The sequence below is a fragment of the Ochlerotatus camptorhynchus genome, unplaced genomic scaffold (genome assembly GCF_037179485.1).
Source record: "Ochlerotatus camptorhynchus isolate MF236.1 unplaced genomic scaffold, CSIRO-AGI_Acam_v1.1 ptg000248l, whole genome shotgun sequence".
Lineage (NCBI taxonomy): Eukaryota > Metazoa > Arthropoda > Insecta > Diptera > Culicidae > Ochlerotatus > Ochlerotatus camptorhynchus.
In genome coordinates this window covers 1224153-1236584 of record NW_027040738.1, presented here as the reverse complement: position 1 = coordinate 1236584, position 12432 = coordinate 1224153, and the positions used below count along the sequence as shown (strand labels likewise).

The 12432-nt window shown below is 43.1% G+C and overlaps 1 protein-coding gene across 1 annotated transcript in view; it reads left to right on the top strand.

The window, feature by feature from the left end:
- LOC135704806 (chaoptin-like) overlaps window positions 1-12432 on the top strand; it is a 267836-nt gene that overhangs the window by 231941 nt on the left and 23463 nt on the right. Inside the window, exon 2 of the mRNA XM_065226323.1 lies at window positions 336-1456. Within this exon, the coding sequence (XP_065082395.1) occupies window positions 336-1456 (1121 nt within the window). The remainder of the gene's footprint in view (window positions 1-335; window positions 1457-12432) is intronic.

Here is a 12432-nt window from a genome sequence, read left to right as displayed (position 1 = left end):
GCCAGCAGCTAGCTTTCCTGCTTTCCAAACAGACCGCCTCCACCATTGGCGCCTTAATTGGCTACACCTTATCCTGCTGCGAAGAAAAATATGCCATCCGACTCCTTCTGTTCCCTCTCCCACCGAACCAATATAATTAAATTAAGCCCAACGCTCGAATCGAATGTGATAGCAAAAAAAAACACTGACAGCGATAAGAAGGGACTAATTTCTCCGAGTGGCGACAGGATAAGGAATTAATTCGGCTAATCACTGGTCGTTGACGGGTGACCTCAAGTTTCCATCGATCTCATGCCTGCAAACAATTAGCTGATTTTCATTTAATTTACTTTCAGAGTAACGGAGGCCTCGAGTACCTGATCAAGCTCGGTTACACCTTGGTGTTCGTGACGGTGGGGCTGATGATCTGGGCTTCGCTAGCCAGGGCACGGGAGATCGACATTTCACAGCATCCACCCTGCTCGTTCAACGCCCTTTGCACATGCTCCAAAAGCGCTCCGGATCTGGGCGTCGTGGACTGTCGCCATGTGCACTTTCCTGCGATACCGAAGATCATCAACGGTTCCAAGCTGTTCATGCTGCACATGGACGACACCGGGCTTCGCGAGTTGGAACCATACTTCTTCCAAGCTACCGGGTTGTACAAACTGGACGTGTCAAACAATCCGATCACGGAAATACCCGATGAAGCCTTCTACGGCTTGGAACGATCCCTCTGGGAACTGGTCCTGGAGAACAATGAGCTCATAGAGGTGCCATCGCGAGCAATTCGGGACATGAAGAAATTACGCCTGTTGGATTTACGAGGCAACGAAATTTCCACCGTCGAGTCCGGTGCGTTCCGAGGCTTGGAAAAATCCCTTCAGACGCTGATTTTGGCCGACAACTCAATCTCACAGTTTCTACCGGGCAGTGTTAGCGGTCTACCTAACCTGGATAGCATCGACCTCAGTGGGAACAACTTGGCCCAGGTGGACTCCGCCGCATTCAAAGACGGCCTTGATAAACTTTCCAAAGTCTTCCTGGGCAATAATCTCCTCACCGACATCCCGTACGGTGCCCTTCAACCGCTTCGGCTACTTCGTGCTCTGGATTTGTCCCACAATCTGATCCGGACGCTCAGCCCCGACGAGGACGACGTCAAAGTGAACTACAAGCTGACCCTGGACGTCCTACAGTTGCAGTACAACTCGATCGAGGAAATACCGTCCGAATCGTTCAGGTTCTTCGACACCATCAACTCGACCTTCCTGGACGGTAATCCGATCAATCACATCGATGACAACGCCTTCCGGCAGGCCAAGATCCGCGAGCTTTACATTCGACACTGCGGTTTGGACTTCATCTCGCCGGACGCGTTCGCCGGATTGGAAACTTCGCTGCAGGTGCTGGATCTTTCCGGGAACAATTTGACCCATCTGGCTGACGATTTGTTCCACGACTTCGACTATCTAAGGTAGGTGTATGGCGGGTTTTGGGAGCACAAAAGGAATATATTTGGGATGAAGGTTGCACATGATCATTTCAAGTAAGAAAATGGTTTTTCGGAATGATGAACTCCTTGTCATGATCAAATGCTTTGGGACCATGCACTTATTACGTAAGGTATTCATGAATGTTCTTACGATTTCTTACGTTCGAGGAAGGGAATCTCAGAAATACCTTACGAAAAATATTACGTAATAAGTGCATGGTCCCTTTGCATAGAAGTTCACTTCCAGAGAGGCACAGAAATAATGGTTCTTCCCTCTCATAATCTCACGGTGGGAGACAGGGATGGAATGCTCCTCAAATTATGCAAAGAGCAACAAAATCATACTCCGCACACAACTCGGTACAGCGCACTATCAGATATCAGGCGGTCAAAAATAAAAAAAAATCGACTTTCACTAATCCTTATTTCGTTATTTTTGGTCGATAGTAAACATTTCAACTAAGAGAATCTGAAAGTTTCAAGTTTCTAGCAGTTTTAGTTTCTGAGATATCGGATGTCGAAGTCAAAAAAGAGTAAGAAAAGTACAAATTTTGCCGCAAAAATACACTACCATTCAAATAAAATGTCATCCACTATTTATCATATAACTACCATATCATTATACATCGTTGGAAAGGTAATTTAATAAGCTTTCCAAAAATAAAATCCATTTGGAAATTTGATGGAGACAAAAAAAATTTAAAAATAAAAATAGAAAAAAAAATAATTGAAAATTAATGAAAATTTAACTTTATTGATCACAAACTTTCGAGTCTCGCACATTCCCAGGCTAATTTTCAGCTCTGGATGAAGTTTTGAGTGTACTCTAACAAGTACTGAAGAGTTTGCCTGCCCCAACCTGCCCCATTGGAAATATAAGCGATTTGAAAATTTTCGGTTATTATGGGAGATTTCAAATTGTACAAGAGCCGGCTTGGAAACAAACTTTTCAACAATTATTTTGCAACTTTTGGAGTTATATTTGGTTGGTATAGTCGCAATATATTGTTAAAGAACATTTTCTAATATTTCATGACCAACTTTTAAAAAGGGCTTAAGCTTTTGTACAAAAAGAAGTCATCATTATCATAAAGTTTACTGTTGGATGAACGTAAAACTACATTCGTTTATGCTTTATTCTAAAGTAAGTACATGGGTTATGACGATTATAGAAGCATATGCGTAAGTATGTACCTACGCATATGCGCGGATGAGTTTGATTTATACCTAAGTCTTGACGGCAGAGTCCGGAGGCCAGCACAGCGAATATCACCCCGCGATAGGACTTTCGGAACGAAAAACCCGGAGAAAAACACGCGATTATCACAAACTATAAAATGGACTTTTTATTTACTTCTGCTCGCGGTACAAAAAATAATAGTCGGAAGAACATAAAACATAAGCTGTCAAAAACACAGTCCAAAATAGCTAGAATAGTAGGTAAGCTACGTCAGGTATGCAGAAAAGTAGCAAAGTAAATTAGAGAAGAGGTAAGCATTGCACCCTTCCACACTCCCCCTCAATGTGTAATCTCTTCCTTTAGCCCGAGCAATACGCAGAATTCTCGGTGCTTTTGTGGTCCTAGAGGCTTCGTCATGATGTCGGCTGTCATATTCTCCGTCGGACAATACTCCAGCCGTATCTTCTTTGTTTCACACAGCTCCTGGACGAATCGCTCTCGGGTGTCGATATGCTTGGACCGTCTGCTTGTCCTCTCCGACCGCACAAACGCCAAACATCCCTGATTGTCCTCCTTGAGAACCGTGGGCTGATCCTGTTGCTCGCCAAGATCCTTGAGCAGCTGCCTGAGCCACAACGCTTCTTGACACGCCTCGCTGAGCGCTACGTATTCGGCTTCCATGGACGAAAGGGTCACGCAAGATTGACGACGGCTTTTCCACGAAATTGTAGCTCCACCGAACACGAACACCGCTCCGGAAGTAGAACGACGACTGCAGACGTCACCTGCCCAATCTGCATCAGAGAAACCAAACAGAGGTTGATCACCAGTTCCGCCCAACTGCAGTTGATAGTCCTTCGTGCCTTTCAAGAACCGTAGTACACGCTTCGCTGCTGTCCAATCACAATCCGTCGGTTCACTGAACTTCCTTCCCAGAATGGCTGCACTGGCGGCAATATCCGGTCATGCAACAACGGCCAGATAGAGAAATCCACCAACCAGGCTTCTGTAATTCGTCGGATCGTCGAACGCTTTTCCTGAATCCACCATCTTCAAGTATCCAGGATCCATCGGCGACTTCGCTGCTTTTGCTTCTTCCATTCCGTGTTCCTTCAGCAGTTTTTCAATATAATTGCGCAAGCTCACCTTGAACGTATCTCCTTCACGCTTCACTTCAACTCCCAGGAAATGCCGCACTTCCCCGAGGCTGGTCAACTCGAACTCCGCATTCAGGCGATCCTGGATCTTCGTCATCTCGCTTTCATCCGTAGACGCTAACAACAGGTCATCAACGTATACCAACAGAAGTACTCTAGCCTTCCCGCCATCCTTCACATACAAACAGGGATCTGCCGTTGCTGCCTTGAATCCGTTCTTCACGAGCACTTCATGTAGTCTTTTATTCCAACAGCGAGCCGACTGACGCAAACCATATATGCTTCGTTGAAGACGGCAAACAAGCTTTTCCTTTCCGGGAGAAACGAAGCCCGGAGGTTGGCGCATGTAGACTTCTTCTTCGAGGATTCCATGCAAATACGCTGTCTTGATGTCCAGATGTTTAACGAACATATTGCGCTTCGCTGCCACTGTCAGAAACGTCCGGAAAGTTGCTTGACTGGTCACGGGAGCAAAAACTTCACCAACATCAACTCCAAACCGTTGCGCATAGCCCTGAGCCACCAATCTAGCTTTGAACTTAACTATGCGGTTGTTTTCATCTCGCTTCGCCTTGTAGACCCATTTGGATCCAATGACCTTGCGTCCTTCCGGCAGCGGCACTAACCGCCACGTTCCGTTACGCTGATGAGCGTCCAACTCCTCTTGCATCGCCTTGCGCCACACAGGTTCTTCCATGGCATCCTTCAAGTTAACAGGTTCTTCAACTGCACACGCTGCTACGCCTGCAGCATACTCCAGCTGGAAATCATCAAGGTACTTCGGACGCACACCTCGAGTCGACCGTTCTGTTCGCCGAAGGGTTGAACTTGCACCTTCCTCTCCACTATCCGCTTCATAGTAGTCTTCGGGATCACTTTCACGTTCGTCTTCATCCGGATCCTTATCTGGAATGTCTTCTTTCTTCGGCAGCAGCTGGATTTCTTCTTCTTCAGCCTCCTTGCTTGCAACCGGAAACGATACTTCCACTGTCGTAGTACCATTCCCGAGTTCGATGAACCGTGCGTCCCGGCTTATGGTGATTTGATCCGTCTCCAGGTCCACGAAACGATATCCTTTCTGGTCTACTGCATACCCGATGAACGTTAACTTGGTCGCCTTGCTATCCAATTTCTTGCGTTTGACGTCCGGTACGTGCACGTAGGCGTGGCTTCCAAACACCCGAAGATGGCTGAGGTCCGGCTTACGACTCCACCACAGCTCATACGGTGTCTTCGGGATCGATCTTGATGGTAGTCGGTTCTGCAGGTACGTAGCAGTGAGAATAGCTTCACCCCAGTACCGCTTCTCCAATCCAGCATCTACCAACATACACGTTGCCATCTCCGTCAGCGACCTGTTTTTCCGTTCGGCAACACCGTTCTGTTGGGGAGAATAGGGAGTCGTGAACTGCGGTTGAATCCCTTCCGATTTGTAAAACGCCCGCAGCTCTTTATTATCAAATTCACCCCCTCCATCAGAGCGCACAACGTGTGGTTTGCGCCCGAAAATATTATCGACCCATCGAACATAATCTTTCAGATTACCGGCTGCTTCCGATTTATGTTTCAGAAGGTATGTGACTGTAAATCGGCTGTGATCATCAGTGATCGTCATCACATACCGATTGCCACTCGGGGTGACGTTATCCATAGGTCCACATAAGTCAGTGTGGACAATGTCCAACACTCGACAGGACTTCCGGTCAACGACCGGGGGGAAGGGAAGCCTAGCAGACTTACCTTCCATGCAGCATTCGCACACCAGGCGTAGCCCGCATTCGCTCACCTTGATTCCAGTAGCCATGTCCTCTTTCAGAATCCGCTCAGCCGCAGCCCAATCACGATGACCGAGCCGACGATGCCACTGGTGCTGGCAGTTGAGTTTATGCACCCCTTCAGATGCAGTCATCGATGCTTCTGCAACCCGCAGATAGTATAAACCGCCTCGGCAGTTTCCCGTAGCAACAACTACACCTTCAGCATCGAGTATTTCACAACCACTTTTGTGAAAAACTATTCGAAAACTCTTCTGAGCCAACTTCCCGACCGATATCAGGTTGGTAGACAGTCCTGGCACGAATTTCACATCGTTCATTTCTATCTTCACGGTATTACCAGCAGCGCCAATGCCATGGATCACTCCGCTTCCTTCTCCTTCGATTTTCGTCTTCTTACCATCCGCCAGTGTGATACAGCCACCAGCGAATTCACTCAACGATCCAAAAAACGACCTGTCGTTGGTCATGTGCGCGCTGGCACCGCTATCGATCACCCAGCTGGACGATTTTTCTTCTCCAGCGACGAACGCCACACCTCTGACGTCACCCTGAGCAGCTTTGGCCTTGGCATGACCATTCGTATCAGAACGGGACGAATTCCCATCCTTCTTCAGCGTCGACAAAAACTTTCGGCAATTCCGCTTGATATGCCCGGGCTTCTTGCAGAAGTGGCAAGTACGCACATCCGGCTTATTCTCCGGATAACGCATCTCCGATCGCATCGCTTTTTCCACCTTGGCCGGTCCTCCTTTTCGTTCCAGTTGCCGGTTGTATTCGTCCACCAGCTTTGACTTGACGACGTCGAGTGAAATATCGTCGTCTGAACGGCTGTCCAGAGCCGTAACCAAGCCGTCGAATGAAGGAGGAAGGCTGCGCAGCAGCATACAGACCTTGGTATCCTTGTCCAGCTTCATCCCTGCAGCATCCAACCGATCGAAAATGTCGTCAAAATCGTGAAGATGTTTTTCGACATCACTGTTTTCCGAGAGGTTTGTGGAACATAGTTTCTTTAACAGCGACACACGGATCGATCGGGTTGTCTTCTGATGATAGCGCTTGAGGGCATTGAATGCATCCTTGGCATGAGCGCAATCCCTCACCAACGGGAGCTGGCTGTCCTCCAGTAACAAAATCATCGTCGCTTTCGCCTTCCGATCGTCGCTCTTCCACATCGCAGTCAGGTTTGCTCCTTGCGGGATATCCTTCTCGATGACGTGCCAGAGGTCCTCTCGAGCTAGCAGCATCTCGAGGCGTATCTTCCAGGTTTGCCAGTTGGTACCGTTCAACTTGGCAATGGCAAATCTCGAATCAGCCATTCTTCACTTTCAATCAACCGCACTTTTGTCCAAAAAAAAAAATGGCTCTTCACACCGAGCACAAAGGTCTTTCGCGGAATCGCACTTAGCCGACGCGACGAGCAAGCACACAACACTATTCGATTCTTCCCGATCGAATCTTTCCGTTTTCTGTTCCGATTCTTTCTGGGCCCATAACCTGACGGCAGAGTCCGGAGGCCAGCACAGCGAATATCACCCCGCGATAGGACTTTCGGAACGAAAAACCCGGAGAAAAACACGCGATTATCACAAACTATAAAATGGACTTTTTATTTACTTCTGCTCGCGGTACAAAAAATAATAGTCGGAAGAACATAAAACATAAGCTGTCAAAAACACAGTCCAAAATAGCTAGAATAGTAGGTAAGCTACGTCAGGTATGCAGAAAAGTAGCAAAGTAAATTAGAGAAGAGGTAAGCATTGCACCCTTCCACAAGTCTGAACTTAACCTACTGTAGTGTCAATTTGAAGCCATAGTGTATTTTGTGTAGCTTTTATTTAAACTACTACAGTGTAATTCAAATTTACGGTTGAGACCAAGTGTGAGCATGGATAATAGAACCATTATTAATCTATTAGACGCAAAATTAAGCCATAGTGACAATGTTCACAGAGCCATTGAATTCATTTGTGAAAATTATAACATCTCGGTGGAAAAACGTAAACGTCTCGATGAAAAGATCCATAAAATCGTTACTAAATACATCAACAAATGGCATGAAGCTAATCGCACGAAAAAGCGATTTGAGTCGTATTTTCGGAATTGGCTTGATGGAGAATTTGGCATCGAGGAATTCAACGAACAGGAGCAATGTGTTGCCTCAACCTCGGTCTCGGGAACAAAACGTGGACGACCTTCAAAACCTTTCTTGGATTTGAGTGAAAGAGGAAAACGTCGCGTCATCGATAAAGAAGCAGTTGATCCAAAATTCGATACCATCGAGAAAGCTTTGTTATTTGCAAGACGGACCGCTTATAATCGAAAGGATTTTAATTTAGTTAAAGTTATTGGGCATATTTTAAAAAACCAAAAAAGCTCTAAAACCATGCTGGCTCAACTAACTGATCAACGAGGAATGATGTCACCAGAAGAGGCTTTTAGTGTACTTATCGAGGCTGGATTGAGTAGATTTCAATACGAAGTAATACATAGTGAATCACCTTCAAGATTTCCACCTTACTATGTGATCGGAGCAGTGAAAAAAATATGCGCCCCTCCTAGTGAATTCATCGAAGAAAGTGCATTGAAAATAAGAGTGAAACTCCAGGCGCTGATGGAAAATACAGTTTCTACGGAACTGGTTCTTCTATGTAGCTGGGGTATGGACGGATCAACTGGATATTCGCAATATCATCAAGTGCTACCAGAAGGATGTCAGGACGATTCAGATGTATTTAATGATCGAAAGGAAATTATGTGGTTTAATCCCATGCCTCAAAGTATTCGATTTTGTAGGCCATTCATCCTTGAATTCATTAAAGAGAGTAAAGAAATTATTCTGGCTACAAAACAGGATGTAGAAAAAGAAATGAGTGAACTAACGCCAGTGAAAATTTAACTCTCAAACGACAAGTTTATACTTGTGGATTTTGATTTTGTCCTCAGTATGATAGACGGAAAAGTCTTAACTGATCAGTTCCATTTGGATGGCAAAAAGACGACAGAAAAAAGTATCCCTGGATTATCCCGACATCGTGAAAAGTTTCATGATATTTGAAAATTCTGTAAGTGATTCAGTAGTCGATACTAATAACTTCAATGCCTTGGAGGAACTTATGAAAGCAGTCGATGAAATTGAAGAAGAATTTGTTCATGATGATATTGTAACAGAGGTATACAAAGAAATTCGTTGAAACATATTTGATTTTGATTATTGTATCATGGCTTTTTGTATTTTTTTTACAGAAGATTTGTTGAAAAAAATAAACATATTTAAAAAAAAAAGGTTTATTTTATTTTTACGGTTTTCCCCCCAATAAAACCATGGTAGGTTGTCTTTGTTCAATAGATTTTATTATCTGAAAACAAACTTAAAACTGTAACCGTTATAAAATCGTAAAAATTAAATTTTAATTAATCAAAAGTTAGGCCCTTTTCAAAAGTTGGTCGTGAAAATGTTGAAAAGTGATAACGCACACCTTATATTGATGAAACAAAGCAAGAATAATAGCAGAAATTGTGAAAAAATGATAGAAATATTTTTGACCGTCTGGTTGTATGAAAATGCCCCATAGTGCAGCGGGAGCACTTCTTCAAATGACCGAAGGAACAATCATGTACCCATCATTTCAAACTGTACATTGGACAATTTTTGACCTATGATTATCTTAAATAAATGAAAGTAAATTTGGATGGGTGTTGTTGTATCACATACAATGATAGAAGAGCAATAGTTGGTATCGTTTAACTCGATTTGTTTACATTTGTTACTTAGGACCTTTTGAAAAGTGACGCGAGAAATCTTTTATTTTTTTTTAAAGTCCCATTTTACTTACTTGTGGTCTTAGCTAGGGCTGTTCATAACCTACGTACAGTTTTAAAGGGTTTTTAGGGCCCCTCCCAGTGCTTAGCAACCCAAGTAAGCTTTAAGCCTACTAATGAAAAAAGTGCAATACAATGCTGATATAAGGCCGTTCGCAATTCTGTTGTATTTTATAAAGACTGTTTCAATTTGAAAATAGAATAGAAACGCACCTCTCGCAATGCTGAGTTGCAGTTTCATTATTCGAGCACTATTTTGCACCAGATTTGCAACAGCTCGACTATTCTGTTTTATTTCTGAGCAAGTTTGAAACACGAATGGAACTCTGTTTCAAATTTCTTTGGATGTGTTTAAAGATGTTTCGAAGAGCTTCACAAACAAAAAACGGAGAACTTCATAGAGACCAGTAAAGTTTATGGAACTTGATGATTACAAACATCTTTTAGAACTGTGCGTTGCGCTGATCGTGTCGCAGTTTTATTTTTGATAGTTTCAAATTATAGAATTGTCGTGTAGTTTAAAACAATTTTGAAACTCAGCATTGCGAACGGCCTTAGGCTGATATAAAAATTTAATGCAATTTATCTGCCTTATATTGCAAAAGCGCCTATTAACGGGCTTGATGGTTACTTGGGTAGTCATTCACAAGCAGGGTTGCTTCCACTCATTTGCTATAAAAAAATATTTTTCGGAATTATGCAATCATTAGATGTTATAATGATATGTTGTACTAGTAAGTAACAAGAAGAGGGGGTAAAGTATGTGTTTGACTCATAAAACCTGTCAATTTCGCTTTCAGAGCGTCACAATCAGCGATCATATGATTCGTGAGCGTTGACTCAGAGTGAGCGCTCACGAGTCGTAAAATCGCTGATTGTGACGCACTGAAAGCAATGTTGAGAGATTTTATGTGTCAAACATATACTTCATGACCTCTTCTTGTAACTTACAAGTACTAATTAGCATTATACTATTTTATGATTTCATAATTCCGAAAAACATTTTTTTATAGCAAGTGAGTGGAAGTAACCCTGTTTAAAAGCATGAGAAAAATTGTTTACGGTGATTCCTTGAAGAGTCCAACACTGGCTCACACTTAGAAATGATTACCGACTTTGGTAATTTTTACCGAACTTTCAACAGCTGAATTGTGCGGTAAAAATCAGGCATTTTAATTCATTAGTTTTAAAGCTTCAAAACAAAGAAAACATCACCGCAATGGCAAGACTCTATTATTTAAAAAGGCCCCAACAAGCAATTTAAGCTGATTAAAAGCTGAATAAGCAATTGTTTAGCTGAAGAAGCACATTTTCGCTTGAACAAGCTCTTATTAAGCTTTCATTGTTTGTTGGGGGACAGTGTTTTGAAATTAAAATTTAGTGAAACAGCTTTTGAAATGAGGGTCAAAGTTTAACCAAACGTTCAGCTATTGAAAGTTCGGCAAACAATTACCGAAGTCGGTATTAATTTCTAAGTGTGCTGATATGCCCTTTCACTTCAAGTTTTGAAGAGCACTCATCTCGGGCACTGTTGCGACATCGCTCATGAAATTGGAACTCCAGCACTGCAGCAAACGTGAAGTTTCAGTTTCATTGGTGTATGTTTTGCGAGAGCTGTTATCTAAAAATTCAAGGCTCGCCCACACAAATCAACATCATCATCGGACAGGGGAAGACATCTCCTACCCGATAATTACGTTGGATTGCGTGGCCGTGCCTTGAATTCCTAGAAACCATCGAAAGAAGTCATTGCTGTTACGCCCCCTAATTCCAACTCTATCTAGATTTTTGCATTTACTACTCACTCACACGTATACAACATCATGAACGAACAGTAACTTGTGCGAGCCGCACTGATTTCTTTTGTATTCTCATTGCTTCAGTTACACCAACAATCAATACGAAACTAACGATTTTAAATTAGCTCACTACTTGACTAGCCTATTGGTCCCAAGCAAACGATTAACGTACCCCATGCTAGTAGAAATTCTAGTACTACACAATGTTTTGATTCGCTATGAAAGTTTGACAGATAAAATGAGGGGTTAGTGGATTTTCCTATGTTTCAAGGGGTGAATCGATTAGCTTGGGACCGAAGAGAGTACCAGAGCTGCGCCAAAAAGTTGAGCACGTTATTTCGGGACCTTCTAGTCTTAGAGTTACCTCTATGGTTACACGCCAAATGACGAATCGGAAAAACTCGACCTTCTCCGATTTGCAGGAAACTTTGTTTGTTATGGGCAATACCTCACATTTTTGCAAAAATTCGGCCATTTTGGATCTTGATTTTTTTTTTCAAAATGGCGTCTTTGACATTTCAGGGGAAATATGTCAGAAGGGTCTAACTCGAAACGTAAACAATGACTTGGATCGTCGGTTTCTTACGAATGACAACACACCCACTCAAACTAACTAATTCATCTGACAGAGCAATGTTTGTTCTATAATACCCCGTTCAAATTACAGCGTATATCACGTGATATACGCTATCTTGCAATGAGCACTCATACATCTAGTTTTCACTGGAAATCCTATGTATTTATTTATTATTTATTTATTATTATTATAGTCCATCTGACTTGATAGTCTCAATGAAACACTTAAATCTAAATGTAGTTACTCATTAAAAATTAAAAATTGGCCAACAGCAAACGATGACGAAACATCGAGGCATTGATGTCAAAGTCAAATAGGTCAGAGGCTTCGTTGAATTGATGAATCATGGCGACAAAGGAACTGTTTGCAGCATAGTTGGTTGCATGTACTACTTCATGTAGCAAGGTTCTCGGACGGAGTGTTCGGGCAGGAGCATACAGATTAATTTTGGCCAGTAACTCAGGAACATCATATTCTGCGAGTAAAACTTTAGCAACGAAGACGACCTGCGATATGTTTCGTCGCTTAGCAAGAGTATCCAAACCCAGTAAACGACAGCGTCACTCCATGGAAGATAGCGCAGTGCGTATCTGACGAATTTGCGTTGAACAGCTTCGAATCGTCCACTCCATACAGCTTGGTAGGGAT